At 39.2% G+C, this 19,064-nt stretch overlaps 1 protein-coding gene across 7 annotated transcripts in view; it reads right to left on the reverse strand.

Moving 5' to 3' along the window:
- KMT2A (lysine methyltransferase 2A) overlaps nucleotides 1–19,064 on the reverse strand; it is a 74,662-nt gene that overhangs the window by 22,521 nt on the left and 33,077 nt on the right. For 5 of the 7 annotated variants that reach the window (XM_061203496.1, XM_061203495.1, XM_061203493.1 and 2 more), the window contains 20 exons: nucleotides 18,814–19,048; nucleotides 16,894–16,958; nucleotides 16,082–16,459; nucleotides 15,459–15,532; nucleotides 14,371–14,502; nucleotides 13,678–13,791; nucleotides 9,922–10,068; nucleotides 9,404–9,499; nucleotides 9,072–9,192; nucleotides 8,009–8,131; nucleotides 7,399–7,583; nucleotides 6,237–6,410; nucleotides 5,387–5,497; nucleotides 5,010–5,083; nucleotides 3,847–4,040; nucleotides 3,414–3,520; nucleotides 2,480–2,617; nucleotides 1,293–1,451; nucleotides 902–1,019; nucleotides 701–779 (listed from right to left, as the gene is read on the reverse strand). In XM_061203496.1, the coding sequence (XP_061059479.1) occupies nucleotides 701–779; nucleotides 902–1,019; nucleotides 1,293–1,451; nucleotides 2,480–2,617; nucleotides 3,414–3,520; nucleotides 3,847–4,040; nucleotides 5,010–5,083; nucleotides 5,387–5,497; nucleotides 6,237–6,410; nucleotides 7,399–7,583; nucleotides 8,009–8,131; nucleotides 9,072–9,192; nucleotides 9,404–9,499; nucleotides 9,922–10,068; nucleotides 13,678–13,791; nucleotides 14,371–14,502; nucleotides 15,459–15,532; nucleotides 16,082–16,459; nucleotides 16,894–16,958; nucleotides 18,814–19,048 (2,824 nt within the window). The remainder of the gene's footprint in view (nucleotides 1–700; nucleotides 780–901; nucleotides 1,020–1,292; nucleotides 1,452–2,479; nucleotides 2,618–3,413; nucleotides 3,521–3,846; nucleotides 4,041–5,009; nucleotides 5,084–5,386; nucleotides 5,498–6,236; nucleotides 6,411–7,398; nucleotides 7,584–8,008; nucleotides 8,132–9,071; nucleotides 9,193–9,403; nucleotides 9,500–9,921; nucleotides 10,069–13,677; nucleotides 13,792–14,370; nucleotides 14,503–15,458; nucleotides 15,533–16,081; nucleotides 16,460–16,893; nucleotides 16,959–18,813; nucleotides 19,049–19,064) is intronic. The other 2 variants (XM_061203497.1, XM_061203494.1) reach the window with 1 other exon arrangement.

A 19,064-nucleotide genomic window follows, 5' to 3' on the forward strand; every position in this document is an offset into this window, starting at 1 on the left:
CCTGGCGTGTTTCCTTTGGGAGAAAAGCCCCATGAGACAAGAGAAACGGAACTGCTTCAAATCTGCTGGATGCTGACGGAGCCTAGCTCTTTACACTAAGAGCTGCCAGCTAAATGTGGAGTAGAGACTGTGTTTTCACAATTGAAATGCAGAATAAATCAGAGTATATATAACAAAAGGGAGACTCCAAAGGGGAAGAGAGAGAAAGCGAATTTTAAATTTATATCGTCAGTTTGCTAGAAGTTTAAACAATTTGCTTCATGTGGGAAAGATTATAAATTCTTACTGGACTATTTGATTGTTATTGTAGGGGTAATTTTTAGAAGGACCTATAAAATGTAAAACGTAAAATGAGGACAGAGGCGTTAGGTGTTTGATCCCTGACAACAAACTGGACTTCTGAACTGAGGTGAATGGAATTTAGTGGAATCTTAAGAGACTGGCCTGGTGTTTTCTACCTAGGTTTTATTTGGAAATGATTCTGAAATTATGTCAACAATACTTTCCTTCTACAACTGGATCTAGCTGACATAAAATGATACTTTAGTCCCAATCTACGAGAAGTAGCAAAAAAAAAAAAAAAAAAAAAGGAATTAGTGAAAAGTCGCTATCAAGTATGACTCTACATTTAATGACCTACTCACTGCTTCAGGGTACTCAAGGGGTGGGGCTGCTGTCTTCTCTCTACAGAGCTACTTACTGATATCCAATAGGAAAGAGCTTATCCTCACAGTCAGAGAGATCATTCAGAATCCCTAAGCAGTCAATTGTCATGGAGCCTGAGTAAGGAAAGAAGAACTGATTAGAGGCAATCATGAGAAGGCCCACTTTATAACTGAAGACTAGAAAGTACCTCAGTGACACAGCCAGCCTTCCCCAACAACCAAGGCCCATGTCATACCAATCATCATGTGGATATTTTCTGGTTCTAAGCCACTGAGAAACTTCCTTCTCAAGCTGATTCCTTCAAAGTCCACAAACACTCTTCTAAAAACTTCAAATCCATTCTCAGGAACCACCTTAAATGAAAAGCCAGAGCAGCTGTTAGGCTATCCCTTTTACACACCATACTCATGATACTGACTCAGAGGGAAAGTGCAGAGCGTATCTCAAAATCACCCTTCTGTTTCACTAGCAGTGCCTCTGTTATTGCTCCTAAGGGCAGGTGATTCTAGGAACACCTAGAATCACCTACTAGGAACACCTAGGAGGATGGTGAAATACAGTTTACCATCTTGCTATTTTCAGCCTCTTTTCCTAGAGAATTCAAAAAGCAGCTAAAGCTGTCTCACCTCGCCTTTGATCAAATCCCGATGTCGCTGGCAATATACTTTTTTATCATCCAGAAACACACAGTTCTTGGCGCGGGAACACATGAAATGATAGTTGCTGGTGCAGGATGTGAGGCAGCAACCCACAGTGGCTCCTGGCTTTTGGCAGAATTCACATCTCTAACAACCCAGAAAAAACAGAGTCCAACTCAGACTTTCAGAAGTTTTAGCCATTTTCCATCTCCCCTAGAGAGTCACCCCATTCCGGGTTTCCCACAATTCATTTTGCTATTGGTAATCTGCTGAATTACAGAGAAGTGATATGAGCCATAAAGCCTCCTCTACAAATCCTTTCTTTCCTATGGCCCATGCGGCCTATGATTATTAAATTTAAATATTACAATTTGATTTAGAACTTGAATCAAAACAGTTTTTTCTAGGATGCACAATTGATTTAGAGAAGATGAAACTTTGAAGATCGATGTTAAAAACATCATCTTGGTGGAAAGCTATTATATCCAAAAGAACTCAGTTCTGGAAAGATTATACTAGTCAGAGACATAACGGTTCTTAATTACTAGGCTTAATTTATGAACTTATGTGATTCAAAGATTTCCTTCAACTAGGCTATATGTTACTAGCTCATTCTGTCACAGTCACAGTCTGGGCTCCTCTCCAGGGAAGACTTTTTATTTGTGCTCTCCGCACATTTTACTTATGTTTCTTATGCATGTGCTATTTTTTGTTTCTTCCTGATAATCTTTCATTTTCTCCCCCCGTCAAAATATAGCTTTAAAAATTTTACTCCTTCGTAGGCTTTTCTGATTACTCTAAGGTGCTACTAATAATCACTTTCTACATCCCCCCTTCGTGTATGTATTTTGTGAGTTTATCCTATGGAGCCTCAGAGTGCTGATTCAACTGGAATGTCTGAGGTCATTTTGTCTAAATCACTTAATAAATTAATACCTTTCTTGGGCATCTGAATTATTTCCCCAACTGGGTAAGACTTTGTTTTCTATTGCTTTTGTACCCATCCTCCAAGGGTCAGAATAGCAATCTGCTTACAGTGTACACCAATATTTGCTGCTGGCTAACCATTCTGAAGGAGCTATGAGAAACACCAGCGAGGCAGCCTTTAGCCCCAGAAAGAACATCTGGAAACTGAGAGGGAGTCTCTTCCATAACATTCACCCACAGGTTCTTACCAGCTGCTTGCCCCTGATCACAGCCATATGCACATTCTTTAGTGATCCATCATCATCTTCAAACACTTCTGCTGACCACAAAGCGCAATTTACATGTGTCCATTCGTTTTGGCCAATGTATAGCAAACGGCCAGCATCCTATGAAACAAGAGATTTCCTTTTTTCTTTGAAGAATATAATGTCAAATAGGGTTTTCCTTGGTATTAGCTTTACCTCCTTCAGGATAACTTCAGTAAATCAAGTCTAATTCTTTAACTTAGGGGTGCACACAAAAATCACAATTCAAAGTTTCTTTGTTTTCACTTCTCACCTTTTTCGATTACCTTTTCCACAGACTGGAAATATTTTATAATCATAAAGAATTAAAGAACAAGCAATATGTGTTAGGTTTACAGAAGTGCCCACTGACTTCTTTAAAACCATATTTCAAAGCCAGTTCTCTCAGCTTGCATTAAAAACCTTTTTTAAAAAAACTGTAAGCTTACTATGTGCCAGGATCCAAATAAGGCTTTACATACATTATTTCCTTTAATCCTCATAACCATTCTGAGGTAAGATTATTATTATCCTCATTTTAAAAATGAAACTGAGGGTCAGAGAGGTTAAACTCTTTGCCAAGGTCAACAAGTAGGCAGCAAAGCACAGAAATGAATCCAGGCAACCTGCCAGACCTGGGGACCTTAACCACACTGCTAATAACTACATTAAACACAAGCTATTTAATGTGCAACTTCTGTTTTATTCACTTTCATAAAATCTTTTTTTGAGGAACTGCCAATAGAAATTACAAGATATCAGCATGTTAATTTAAAGCAACTCATCTTTTAAATCAATTAAATCAGTTATAAAAAAAAACCCCAAATGCCACAAACTAAGTGACAAATATTCATTTGGCTAGTCTACTAAGCAGGACCCAGTGCACCAAGGTACTTACATTAGCACTGTCATCACCGTACGTCAAACACAATGCACACTGTCTATTATCTTCTATGCCTGGGGGTGGGTTCAGTTCTGGACTGTCTTCTCGACTCCTATCAGTACCTTGGAACCCAGAAGACATACAGTTAAAATTGGCAATACTATGTCTGATATCCAGGAAAAAAGAAAACAATTCAGCTTAAATAGCCTAGAGCCTATGAAATCAACACCTTCAAAAAGTGTTCAAAGTTATGCTACCTTACTATCCCTTACATTACTTGTATCAATTCTCTGTTAACATTCCAAGTGAAGCAAAAATAATGATTTTATTACATTTAAGGATCACCGGGAAATTTTTCCAATATGGAAGTACATTAAATTTAGAGTCACAAAGTCAATCATTTGCACCCAGAGAGAAATGGATAACAAGTCTTCATCTGGTGTCTTACTCAAAATTGGTGGTGTAGGAGGATGCAGAGGAGTTGGTGAGTCTGGTTCTCCAGGCCCTTTAGGTTTGGGAGCTGGAATGATTTTCTTCATTAAAGGAGGCTGCTCAGTGTGGCTGTTTTCCTCTCGCTCCTGCCACTGAGCATAATTATGGTCAAGTGAAGGTGGAAGCACTGCGTTTGGTAACATCCCACTGCTGGAAATAATCGATTCAACAAGTATTTATTGAACTCCTACAAGATACCCAGAACTGTACAAAACAGTCAAATTCTTGATATCATCAGGTCTCAGGCCTGGGCACAAGCCTTTCACAGACAGTAAGAACAAGTCACAGAATTTGAAAACTGCCTACACAGGACTTTATTATTTTTAAAAATATAATCCCGATGTATTGTGACTCTTGGTTAAACATCTAAAAAAAATGATAACCTTATCAATGTGTCAAAAGGATTTACTGGAATAAAAATTTAAGGTTAAATATGGAGAATCAAGAACTGTTGAGCGCACCATTTGAACTAAATAAAATAGAACCCAGTTTTAACTGGGCTATATATATAGTACATGTATTGTACATATGCCACAACTTCCTTAAAACAACAAACACATAAATAAAGGAAAAAAGGGCAGCGGACTGCAATAAACATTAAGTGTTGTCTCTAAGCCAGCAATAAAAAGGCATTTCAGGGCTTCCCTGGTGGCGCAGTGGTTAAGAATCCGCCTGCCAATGCAGGGGACACGGGTTCGATCCCCGGCCCAGGAAGATCCCACATGCCGCGGAGCAACTAAGCCCATGCACCGCAACTACTGAGCCTGCACTCTAGAGCCCGAGTGCCACAACTACTGAAGCCCACGCGCCTAGAGCCCGTGTGCCTAGAGCCCATGTTCTGCAACAAGAGAAGCCATGACAATGAGAAGCCCGGGTACCGCAATGAAGAGTAGCCCCCCCTCGCTGCAACTAGAGAAAACCCACGCACAGCAACGAAGACCCAACACAGCCCAAAACCAAACAAATAAATAAATAAATTTATTTTTTTTAAAAAGGCATTTCAACTGATTAATCTTTAATATTAAAACCTAGTCTAAAAAAACCCCTCAATCTAAAAATATAAGAACGCTCAGATTTCTAGCTGATGAAGCGAAAAAAAGTAATACTGAATTTACTCACTTGCTTGATACTTTATTTGGCTCCCAAAACCTGGACTTTTTGACACTGAACCATGGAAAAACACGTTCCATTTGCTAACAGAAAAACAAACAAACAAAATGTAAGCATGTGACCATTCATTTGGAAAGCACATAAAAACCAACAACTTCACACCAGCTTCTCTGTCAATATGAGGATGATTTCAGGCCACCAAGGGAAAGATCCATCCACTCTGGAACCTCACTAATCTCCTCCCAAAGAATCAGAGGAATGAATTATACCAAAAATGATTTATACACATGACAAAGCAAAACACAGACGAGACCAAGTCTGTTCTGTTCACGTGGTAACAACCAGCGGATTAAGCATCAAAGACATGAACTATTAATATCATTCACCCGAATAAAGAAGGACTTGACCATGCTGTTGGCTTTTTTAATCTCTGGCTGCCCTCCATCTGAGTTAATGGCTGCTTGAATGATCTTCACGATATCATCGCTGAACTCCAACTGTATACAAAACAAAGCGTTCATTATTCATAGAGCAGTGCGCTCTCAGAACCACTTCCTCTTCCCTCCTAAATCATCTGGCACAGAGATCCAAGAGAAGACGGACACCCCATTTTAACACGGTGTAATTTCTCTTTAGTGGAGGCCTTTGGGATTCAGTTCATAATTAACTTGTGGCAGTCAAGATACGCCAGGCTAATAAGGTAAGAATGCAGATAAATTAGCTGTATCCTGGTAAGTTACCCAAACAGGGCCACGATTTTTTACTTAGACTAAAATGAATAAACAACTGAATAGCAAACATGGACCATGAGATAACAGATGATCATTTCCTACACTTTCTTAAAATCATAAAATTAAAAGGCATCTATCTAGAAATGACTATCCATTATAAAAAGACATATTATTCAGATGTGACCTCAAAAGGGGCAAACCAATTAATTGCACATTAGTATTTTTCCATAAACACTTTTAATATAAAAATAATTTTAATATAAAAATAATTTTTGAAGAACTCAGATGAAAGCCAAATAAAAAGACACTACCTTCTCTATCATAACCCATCTTCCAAAACACAGAACTAAAATAACTCACATATTTTTAGGTATTTAAAACCACATGACATTTCTAAATACAATACAAATCATCTTTTAATGCTAACACCCAGCCTCATCCCCCAAAAGACCCAAGGAAGCTAAACTGGAGCTGGAAATTTGGGTAGTTTGCTGTATAGACATACCACAGATGTGTAGTTCCCTTGGTCCATTTTCCTCTTGACTCCTTCCAGATCTAAAGGCTGTTGATCTTCCTGTTTGCTGACCTCAGTAAGCACTGGTGGATCAGGCCCTTCTGGGGAGCTGCGGGAAGGTATACTCTCCTCTGTCTCAGGATTTAAGTCCGGAGGTTTGGCAGCCTGTCGTCAGGAAAGATATGTTTCTTTTATCTAACACTGAAAATGAGGCACCTACGCAGATTCTACTAAAATAAATAAAGATGGTACTGAATGATACGTATTATAAAACCTAAAGAACTTAAAAGTAATCAGAGATTTCTCAAATACTAGAAAAGGAAAGTTAAAACGAGCTGGCTATCTAATAGCTTGGCGAGGCTCACTGAGGAGCTTTGCTTGATAACTCCCAACCTAGTATGAAGAAACAGAAACTGTCCAATTCCTTTTGAGTAAGACACAGATACAGCTACTTTTCCTATTCAAAAAACAGACTCTATTAAAAGATAAAGCAGCAGGCTAGCTCTGAGTTAAAGTTATCCATGTGGTTCTTCCAACATTATACTTGTGTTCCCAATGACTACTTTATGTATATAGTTCATGACTTAAACGGACAAGAAGCAGTGATTCTCAAATCGTGTCCTGAGGAGCCCTGGAACTTTCCTGGAGCCGAAGGGTCTCTGGCCCCACTACCACCCTCGTGGACCAGGCCACCATCCTGCTCCCTCTTACCTAGAGCACCACCACTGCCTCCTAACCACGCCTCCTGCCTCTAGGCTCAGTCCTCTCCAATCCTTCCTCTCACTCCAGTCAGAATCATTTTTTTGTTGTTTTTTTTTCCTAAAAAGCAACTCTGATCAGGTTACTCTTTTGGGTGAAGTCCTTCATTGGGCTCCCCATGGCCTTCAGAATACAAAGGCCAAATTTCATATTACAACAGCAAGACCTTTGAAAGAGATATGGCCCCTTCCTTCTTCTTACCCCAGAGAAGGGTTTTACTCGTGGTGCTAAAAATGTTCTTAATAGCCTAAGGCCAAAACAAGGAACTCTACAAAACTAAATGAAGAATGAAGCAAAAGAAAATAAACTGAAAAGCACACATACACAAAAATGCACACATTCCACAACTAGGTAAAAACCACCATTCGGAATACAGAATGAGACTTGGGCCTACCTGTCGGTAGCGTAGCAAGTGGCTGGTGGTCCGAGAGTTCAACAAAGCTGTCAGAACTTGCTTCAGAGAGATCTGGAGCTCTTTTTCAAGGGCCAGTCGCCACTCCGCAGGGTGCCGCTCAGTACAGTTCACACAAGTGTAGGCCACACTTTCCGGAAGATTAGACAGAATCTCATACATCTCATCTGGGAAAACAAAAACCTACAATGATGAGGTGCTCTGAAGAGTGGGAGACAGGGAAAAGAGAAAGCTATTCCACTAAACTTAATATCAAGCTGCATGTTAGAACAGTATTAAGACTCTCACACCCCCCGAAGAACTCATATGTATTGATCTCCGAAGGGACATTATTAACACTAACTCAGGATTTAGTCACTGGAGAATCAATAGGCTATGGTATCCACAAAGGACAGCAAATAAATATCTTAAAGAATGTGTTCAAGATAAATGAGCACAAATTTAACACAATGTTCTTATTTTAGAGACCAAAAAATAAATTTAAAAAGACTTCAAGTAACAACACTACCATAATTTTATGTTTATAGTACTTTGGGGGCTGTAAATGCAGCTGTACCAAGAAAGAAGGAAACTGTAATAAAAAGACTCCAACCTTCTGTACCTGAAAGATTCTCACATTTGGAATGGACCCATCGATCACATTTCCCACACTGCATCATCTTACTCTCGTAGTCATCATCATCATAACACTTATCACAAAGAGGGCAGAAGTTTCCTGAAAGCAAAGCAAAGTTTTCAGCAGAGCTTTGGTTCACATACCAATGCCTCTAAGGCCCTTGACTCACATATGCCAATGTGATGTAAAATGCCAGCCACCATAGTCTGCTTCTGAAACTTACAAATGCCAGCATGCATCTACCATGGAATGTTTACACATCTGTAAAGTGTCAAGATTATTCTGAGCTCTCAGAATATGTCACTAGTTCTCTTCTTTAGACCCGTTTTTAAAGGTCATGAGGTAGATTTTATAGAAAAAGAATGGAAGAGAGAACTTTCTCTCTTAAACATTCCAAAGAAATGTTTAAATTTTTAAAAAAGAGGAGCGGGTAATGGGAGTAAAAAAACACAATTAATTTACACTTTTCCCTTATTCCCAGTGCTTTTACATTAGAGCTTAGAGCAATGCTTCCTAAAATTTGGGAAAATATACACCCTTCATCAATTTGTTTTATCCATGTATCACCTCTTATTATTTTTTACTTAACAGACTTAATATTGATTTGCTTATTTTAAATAACTTCAATAGTGAACTTTATATCATTATTATCCTAAGTCAGTTTAATGTATTGGCTATAATTTTTTTCTAGCACAACTATTAAGATAAAATCTTTGACTCAGTACCACCTAAAATCATTTCTGAAACAATCAAATGGATATATACCTCACTTTGGGAAATACTGGTTTAGAGCATTTCTTTGTGGTGAGTTACTATAAAAAGTCCCCTTGATTCATCCCCCCAAAGATAACAAAACCTTTCTAGTTGCTCTAAGTCTCTGTGTAAGGAAAAGAGCAAGACCAGAAACTTAGGAAATCTGTCGAAATGGCATCCTTGACAAGAATGGTAAGACCTTTTCATTCCACTGCAGTGTCCAGTTCACCTCCCAAACACTAAGTACAACCTCTAAAAGTTGACAAAACTGGCTTTTCTGAAGTACCTTTAGCAAAGAGTTTGGCACAATCATGGCAGAGTGAGAAATCGTGAGACCACTGTGCATCCCACCCTTTGCCGGGAGTCGTGGATCCACAGCTCTTGCAGCGAACGCACTTGGTACAGATCTGGAAGAGATGAAAGAAATTCAATAGGAACTTCTTATTTTTAATATCTCTTCTTATTTAAGAAGGTCTCAAATGCAATCCATTTCTAGAGTTGACTTCTCTACTGGGACGGCTTTTCTTCCTCAAGCAGGATATTCTTCTTACAATTTGTGCACACCCAACAGTCCCATGACAATTCTCTCTGAAACTGCCCATTGTGTGAGAAACTCACCCAAACTTTCTTTTTCTTTGTGGGTTTGGTGGGGTAATTTGGTCCCAGGCACTCAGGGTGATAGCTGTTTCGGCACTTATTACACTCCAGCAGCTGCTGTAAGAAAATAAGAAGACAAAAAGGTGGGCATCACCTCACCTTCACTGGACACCTGTCACTTAGTACCCCATTTCATACTTATCTTCAAGTAAATACAGCACATCACTGTGACAGCTTAAATTTCCTCATAAATTAGTTACTCTCAAGGCATAGGGATTTATGTCCTGCCAAAGGCACTCAGTGGTGAACATTCTGATAAAGGAGATTTGATTTATTTTGAGCATTTTATCCAATGCCACGTTTTCTGCTATATTCCCAAAATTAAATTAAAACACAATAGGCAATTGATTACACCCAGTTAAACAGTAGAAACAGGCTAAGCCAACAGAGGAAAAATGTGCGTACGAAATCCTAGATTAAAAGGCAGAAATGGAGATACAGAGTAATACTGTAAGTGGCCCCATTACTCAGCGTCATACCTTGGTGGCCTGGTGCTGCCTTCCACAAACATGACAGAACTTGCAGCGCCGACAACACCAGTTTTCCAGCTGGTCCTCCAGAGGGCGCTCGTGCTCCTCCAAACAAAACTTGTGGAAGGGCTCACAACAGACTTGGCAATACACAAACTAGGGTAAGACGGGAACACAGAGGCGGTCAAATAGCACGTAGAAATATCAACCAAATCCTACCTGCTTACTTTGAGCTTTAGGAGTAGTGGTATACATACTGTATTCAACATGTTCACTAAGCAATGACTATGTTAAAAAAGCAGAATACTGGGGAGTTTCAGGGGACTAAAGCAGTAATAATAGTAGAATTATAAAATAACTAAATAGATACAATCTAAGATTTGATAGAATGTGCTAAGTGCCATAAAAGAGGTATCAACAAAGAGCTAAGGCAATGTAAAAGAGTGGGGAAAAGAGTGGGGTTAAGGGGAAATAGGGATGGTTTTAAAGGTTCTCTATAATCTACTAAATGACTGTAAGCTCTGGTTTGTCCTTCCCATCTCTAATTTTAGAAATAAGTTATTTTCATACTGATACAGAGATTTTCAGAAATTCAAATGAGTGTGACTCATAATTTTCTTTTGACATAAAAGAATCAGTGGGACAACTGGTCAGAACTAAATAAAGTCTACTTAAATAACTGTAATATACCAACGTTAATGTCCTGATTTTGATAATTATATTGTGGTTATATAAGCGGATGTCCTTGGTTTTAGGAAATACACAGTATAAAATTTAGAGGTAAAAGGGCATATGTCTGCAACTTGCTCTCAAATTTTAAGAAAAAAAATGTCTACATATAAAATGTGTGTACATATTTTATTTCTTATTTTGTACAATACATATACAAAGAGAAAAGGATAATGCAAATTAAAAATATTAATGCTAAAGCAATTTTACTCAAATAAAAAAAAATATTAATGCTTGGGGAATCCAGGTAAAGGGTGTATGGGAATTCTTTGTACCACTCTTGTAGCTTTTCTGTAAATCTGAAATCATGTCAACATAAAAAGTTTTTAAAAATTTGAATGGAGGGAAAATTCATCAAGCACTGGTTATGCTTTAGGAATACAATGTAGGCAGTGGGCTATTCATTCTCTAATTTCAGTTTTTAGGAATCCTGTGGGATTGCTGTGCACAGCTACACAATTTAAATTAGAGCAATCATACTCTGGAAAAAAAAAAAACCTGTTTTAACACAGAAGTTGAAGCACTGGTGTTACGAAAATAAGTTATTCCTGTGGGTAACATGTGTATGGATGTAACGAGAGTTAGATTATGTAGGAAAAGAGATACAGTAGACCCCTGGCACTTATATAGACAGAACAGTCTCAGTTTCAACGCTATCTAAAGCAACTCCAGCACTTAGAACAATATATTGTTCGTAACAGGCACTAAGAAAATATTTCCTTAATGAATGAATACCAGGCAATAATTCTGCTAACATGTAATTTATTTTTTTAATGCCTTTATTTTATTTTATTAAATGTTTGAATCACTAAATTTAAAAAAAAAATATTGCTGAACGTTTACAATGACAATTTTGCATTTCTCCATATACTTTATCATATAATGATGTCATATTTTCTAAATTTCTTAAATCTATATTTAAGATACAACCATATAATAAGAATCCCAAGGAAAACAAAACTTACACCTCAAAATTACTGTTAATCCCATTACTATTTAAGCTGCTAATTTTTGCCCATTAAAACTCCTTTTTTCTTCGCGTATTTAAAAATCCACATACTGGTATCATTTTCATTTAAAAAGTCACTCTTTAATATATAACTTTCAGCATACAGTTATATGTGAATATAATTTTGCAAAAAAATTACTTTATGTCTGATAGTTTACTTTTGAAATTATTTAAAAAGCTTAAAGATGCAGAAGAAAAATAGCATATCGGATTATATAATCTGCATACATAAAGGATTTGCATTGAACTAAATCACAGAGGCAGTTTTGGTGAATTCTTATGCAATATTGTCTGCACGTGCTAATGCGTAATTTAAAATAGCAAGTGGGCAGGACCTAATGTCTTAGCTAGTGAGTCTCACTGATTGCTCAACATCTGGATTACAACTTGGCTTTGGGTTTACTTTATGACCTTAGAATACGTATGTGACAAATAACCTAAGGAGGTACTCAGGAATTGAGAACTGTATGAATGACAAATTACTGCTTCCTAGTTAAAATTGTGCTACCTTTCTTCCCCCTTATGGTAAAGGTGGCACATACTCACTGCAAAAAAACTCAAAAAGGGCTTCCCTGGTGGCGCAGTGGTTAAGAATCCGCCTGCCAATGCAGGGGACACGGGTTCGAGCCCTGGTCCGGGAAGATCCCACATGCCACAGAGCAACTAAGCCCCTGCACCACAACTACTGAGCCTGCGCTCTAGGGCCCGCGAGCCACAACTACTGAAGCCCGCGCGCCTAGAGCCCGTGCTCCGCAGCAAGAGTAGCCACCACTCTCCACAACTAGAGAAAGCCCGCGCGCAGCAACAAAGACCCAACGCAGCCAAAAATAAATAAATAAAATAAATTAAAAAAAAAAAAAAAAAAAAAAAAAAACTCAAAAAGATAAAGAAAAAACAAAAGTCAACCACAATCCAACTACACTCTTAAGATTTTGGTGTAAATCCTTCAGAATTCTTTCTACATATATATTTCAAAAACATTTTTCCAAACCAAAATGGGATCATGCTTTTTACATACTATTTTGTGACCTGCTCTTTTAACTCAGTGATGTGTCATGGACATCTTTCCATGTCAATATGAATCTATATTATCATCTTTAGGACTTCATACGTGCCATTATATGCATGTCCTATAATTATTTTAACCGAAGTACCAGCCCCTTATTGATGACATTTTGGGTTGTCTCCAATTTTTTATTATCATAAATACTGAAATAAACCCTTCTGTTTATTATATATATACAAATATGTACACATATAGAAGGGTTTATTATAATATATGTATTATATACATACATGTATACAAACACACATATACATATAATTTATCTAATTATATCCTCAAGATAAATGCCTGGAGTGCAATTGCTGGGTTAGAGGGTATACCCATTTTAAAGATAAATACATATTTCCAAACAATCTTCTCAGAAAGACTGTAACTAATTTAGATTTCCAGAAATAGAAAGTCTCCATTTCCACTTGATCCTTTTTATCATGCTTTAATTTACAGTGTTTGGTAATCGGAAGGCTTAACGCTCCCCCCTCCCACAATGTTTTTACTTCTCATTTTGTGAATTATATACTCCTGCCCTTAGACTTTTTTTTACTGGGTGTTTTCCTTTTTCTTATTAATTGCTAAGAGCTCCTTATAGACAAGGAAGTTTTGCTATTCAACATAAAACAACTATCAACAGCATCTCTTTTTCTAGAAAAACATTTATTATTTCTTCCATGTTTGGACATCTAGCAAAAAATCAGAACTCGAATAATGAGTGAATTTAAGAGATGAAACTATTAAACTTCTCACAATAACTGCTACTCTAAAAAAAAAAAAAACCTGCTACTCTAATAAAAAGCAGACTCCTTCCTGAAATTTCTAAAAAACTTCAAAAGCATTTCATTTGCAGGTTTCAACAGGATATAGTGCCTGCTATATACCAACAAAACAGAATATAATGATTTCTTTCATCACAGCAAAATAATCTATCATTATACTGTCTGGGGTACCAAGAAGCAGGATATCTTACCTCTACATGCCCACTACTGGCACAGAGAAAGCAAACCACCCTGGGTGTTATAGGAACAGAGGTCAAGATTCCTAAGCCTCCCATCTCCCACACATTTTCTGCTTCACAATCCTCCTGCGGAGAGAGAGAAAAAGATCATTTATGAGAGTTTTACGACATAACGCTGCACTGAAAAAACGCTGCATTGAAAATAAGGACGAAAAGCATAAAATTAGAGTGACACCAGAATGTCGAGAATATTTCATCTCAATGAGTTCAAAATAACTGCTGCTTTGAAAATTTTAAATCTCAGACACAAACTCTTAAAAGGCTCACCTGTTAACTACAATGCAAAGATTTACTGGGGTTGAATTTCCCTTAGAGTTTTGCTGATTCAAGCGATCATCATGGTTTGATAATACCTATGTGAAAAAATCACTTCCTCAGATACTGTTCTCATCTAAAAGCACTTTACAGCTCAGGATGGGCAGGACTGGCTCCGTGCCTCTGTCCTTCAGTCAGTTCACAGACTGACCTGGTAACACTGACCGGAGTTCTCACACACCTGAACCCATCTATTAATGGCAGATCTTCATTCCTCCGCCCCACCCCCCCGAATGAATTTCCTCTCTTTCAACACCTTTGGTAACATCATTTTCTTGATTTAAAGTCCACAACACTCAATATACTCCCGTGGTCACTGAACACTTTTACCTTGAAGTCCACTCTGATCCTGTGGACTCCATCTGCTGGGACTTTCTGCTTTGAACTATTGCCATTGGAGAGAGTGCTGAGGATGTTCAAAGTGCCTGCATTCTCCTGCTTATTGACCGGAGGTGGTTTTTCCTATGGGGACAGAAGATGGATAAAGAACAAATCCACACCCTGCCTGCCTTCACTCTTGCAACAGATAATAATGCAAATGACAAATCTTAATAGATCTGGAAAACATGTTTCCAATATAAGTATCCTATAGAAACAGACAAGTAATCTTCAGGAGATTTTTTTTTCCATTGAAGCATTTTATTGGCACGTATGTATTTATACCCCTAGAAAACACATCCCAGGCTTTTCCCTCCTGCGTGTCTTCATCCTGTTTCCTCGTGGTCCACGACGCCAGCTGAGGTTGTCAGTACAATGAAACCACACTGACCAGATGGGAGCAGGTTATTCTGCCATTTTTCTAGATCTTGGAGTTGCACACATCAAATCTGGGGCTGATCACTCCACACTTGTGTAACCTGCCTATGAGATTCAAAACAATTTTCCCAGCTCTGTGATCATCAATGATTTCAGATTTGCCAATGTAACCATGCTTCATCATCACAGTTAGAAACTGGACAGGAACTCTGGAACATGCCTTAGTAAGAACCTGGCATTTGCCTCTCTTTTCAGCACTGCTGATGCTCTCGAGAGCATCAGCCTGGACGTGCATGCACACCACTACGGGGGCACAGCAAGAACCGGAAAAGTCTTAAAGACCTCTCTCTCCACATAATAAAAATAGTGAGTGATTGTTATAGACAAATACTGCTAACGGATGTTGAGGGGGGAAAAAAAATTATACTCATCAGCCTGCAGCATAAGCATGTGGGGCTACAAGGAAGGGGAAAATAAGGAAAAAAATGGAAGTGAGCTAAAGCCTAAACCTGAAGTTTGCTAATTTTAAGAAATTCCACTGCCATCTACACAGAAGCAGAAATGCAGTTTCATTCAATCACGTAAATGTCAAGGATAAGGCTATTTCCCTACAGAATAGAACACATCTTTGACAAATGGCAGGGAAACAAATCTTTCCTCACCTTTTCTTTAGGCTTTTGTTTTACAGGAATACTGGGGCGAGGAGCCACTTTTTTCTGCTTGCTTTGCTCTGGACCTAAAGAATTCAAAATAAACTGCAGTCAGATGTCACTAAACTTACAGTTAATGCTAAATAGCAACGATGACTCTAGCACTGATTGGCCTGCAAAGAAAGGGGCATTAGAAAAAACAAAAAACTATTTAAACTCTAGGCTTTAAATAGGAAATTAAGACAGTATCTCCAACTTAACTGGTTTTTGCTTCTATTTCTTTATTATTATGTAACAGTTAAAAGAGAGCTAATTGGGACTTCCCTGGTGGTCCAGTGGTTAATACTCCACGCTCCCAATGCAGAGGGCCCGGGTTTGATCCGTAGTCAGGGAACTAGATCCCGCATGCATGCCGCAACTAAGAGCCCGCATGTCGCAACTAAAAGATCCCTCGTGCCACAACTAAGACTCGGTGCAGCCAAAAAAAAAAAATTAAATAAATATTTAAAAGAGAGCTAATTTTCTTGTACCAAAGACTTAAAATACACATTTCAGGTTTCCAAATGCTGTTTAAGATGTCAGTGTCCTGTGCTGGTACTTCTGGTTCGGCAGTTCTTCCTGCTGTCCTCACTCACCTGACTCCGGAGGTGGAGGCTGCCTTTTCTTGGGCTCACTAGGAGTGGTCTTGGGGACTTCTTTTCTCGGTGGTGCTGTGCTGGGGGGCTGTAGGGGGATGGCTGGTGCCGGCTGGGAGACCTGCTTGCTGGACTTCCTGGAAGAGGGCGTGGCCACTTGTTTGGCCTCAGGTCCTGGGGTGGAGGCATTCCCTTCCTCACTCTTGTCCTCCGGGGGCTTGCGCGGAGGTGGTTCACTGTTGCTTTTCTTGGGGGCGGGATCCTCTCTTGCTGATGGGGTAGACTTCTGACTAGAGTCAGCCAAGTTCTTCACAACACTGCTCTCTTTGCTCTCTTTCTTTTCACTGGTCTTAGACTTTTTCTCTTTCTTCTTCACAGCTGGGGGTGGGGGGGGAAAGCAAGATTATTTTTCTGTAAGTGAGAAAATTTTATTTAAAATATAAGTATAGGAATGTAACAATCTTAGTCTCAGTTTCCTACAGCTAAAGTTGACACTGGAAGACTCAAGAAAGTTAATGCCAAGTTGGCAAGTGAAACAGGTATACTTTTATTACTCTAGGAAGTGAAATATAATGTAATTTTTTGTATGAATTTTAAAAAATTTTTCTTATGGAAATATTCAAACATACTCCAAGGTGAAGGGAATAGTAAAATGAACACTCATGTACCTATCACCCAGCTTCAACAACCAACAGCTCCCTGGGAAACAGCAGTACTTGAAAAAAGGCTAGTATTCTCTTTACACTAGATGTACACAACTATATGACATTAAAGCAGGAAGCATTTGGGGGAAGATCTTTTGACAACACTACCTTTTGCTTGCTTCTGAAGGTAGGCTTTGGAAGGCATCCATTGTAGATTCTGACATTTTCTCATCCTAGAATAATAAGGAATAGCATAAAGTAAACTTCATTTAGGAGAGAAGCAATTGAAGCAAGTATTAATTCGTCTGCAAGAATCCATGAACCTTGGGCTTCCCTGGTGGCGCAGTGGTTAAGAACCCGCCTGACAATGCAGCGGACACACGTTCGAGCCCTGGTCCGGGAATATCCCACATGCCGCGGAGCAACTAAGCCCGTGCACCACAACTACTGAGCCCGCGCTCTAGAGCCCACGAGCCACAACTACTGAAGCCAGCGCGCCTAGAGCCCGTGCTCCTCAACAAGAGAAGCCACTGCAATGAGAAGCCCGTGCACCGCGACAGAGTAGCTCCCGCTCGTCACAACTAGAGAAAGCCCGCGCACAGCAACGAAGACCCAACACAGCCAAAAATAAATAAATAAATTAAAAAAAAAAAAAAAGAATCCGTGAACCTTTATTCAGGTTCATTCTGAGAGTTGAAAAAAGGACTGCTCATTATTTAAATTCAAGCCTTTAAATCCTCTGATCAGCAATTTCACCTACCTCGAGGATCTAAAAGGAGCAAATATCAAATTATTTTTGAAATGGGACTCAAATGTCTTGCAACCCAGTACTGACTAGCGCCACACACAAAATGATCAGTCATTATTTCTTGCAGTCAAATCAGTTCTGCTCCCTTATGAGATTATTACTCATATAGTAATCTGAATACAAAATGGACTAAAATTACCCAAGTCCTTTGTCTGCCACTACAATGCTACAGGTCTATCTCAGGGCTTTGATAGATATTTCAGTCCTCAGTTTATTGAAACTCAAAACGTAATTTGAAGTTTAATATTGAACTGAATCCACTGCAACCCCTAAATTTAGTGCAATTTTATCTTGCTATCATGTACCTTTCTTTGTTCTGTGAATTGTCTCACTTCTTTCCACTAATGGGACTGAGACAAGATTCTTGCTTAAGGCCAGACTAAACCAAAGCACAGAACTTCTCACTGTCTCCCCTCAAGTAAATAATGCAGCATTTCTCCCAATTATGTTTTATATAAATCACTTTCATGTTATTCGTTTATTCAGCAAATATCTATGGATAATATCTATTCCTGGTGCCAGGTACTTGATGAGATACTCAACCACCAAAATTTATTTATGCAACTCTCTTGATCCACTTTAAACAAATTATCCCACAGAGTAGAAAGTGCATCCACAAACTGACTAGAAAAAGGGAAAAAAGGTAGAGTAATCAAAACTTCCAGCGAATTCCCTGGCGGTCCAGTGGTTAGGACTCGGCGCTTTCACTGCTGTGGCCCGGGTTCGATCCCTGGTTGGGGAACTAAGATTCTGCAAGTAGCGCGCGGGGCGGGGGAAGACTTCCATAGGCATGAAAATATTCTGAGAGTTAGAGAGTGGAGAGACTTATATCACCAATATTTCCTGAATGCCATAAAGATAAAGGTAATTTCAGTTGACCTGATAAATACTAGGCCTAAATTCGTTGGTGATTAAGTAGAAACCCTCCAGAGTTGCACTGATATGGCAGCTCTAGACACATGTGGCTATGTGAATTTAAAATTACATGGAAATTTTAAATGTCGTTCCTTAGTCACACCAACCATGTTTCAGGTGCTAAACAGCCATATGGCTAAGGGCTACCACACTGACCTGAGCAGATACAGAACGTTCACAGCACTGCGCCTGAGGATTTCTGATTTAAGCACAGCCCAAACCCAGCACAGCACGAAATCCAAGCGTGCAACTCATCTTGCAACTTGAGGTGACTTGGTACAACCACACTGGGCGTTCGGGCGCTTTTTCTCTGTGACAAGCGGGACAGTGGCTGAGACCAGCCCCCCAGAGAGACGCGCACTCACTTGCAGCACTGCTTCTTTATGTTGCGGCCACCAAACTTGGGCTTGTCCAAGCAGTTAGTGCACACACCACAGTCCTCAGGCACCTGGCAGCCGGGACACTGTCCACACCGCCTTGACCGCCGTCCCTTCTTTACTGGAGGTTCCTGTGGCGCCTTGTTTCTGGTGACGGGTTTAATTGGTTTGATGGGCGGAGCAAGAGGTTCGGCGTCTTCTGAGCCAGCAATCGATGACTTGTCTGTTAAAGAAACGTG

The sequence above is a fragment of the Eubalaena glacialis genome, chromosome 10 (assembly GCF_028564815.1).
Source record: "Eubalaena glacialis isolate mEubGla1 chromosome 10, mEubGla1.1.hap2.+ XY, whole genome shotgun sequence".
Classification (NCBI taxonomy): Eukaryota; Metazoa; Chordata; class Mammalia; order Artiodactyla; family Balaenidae; genus Eubalaena; species Eubalaena glacialis.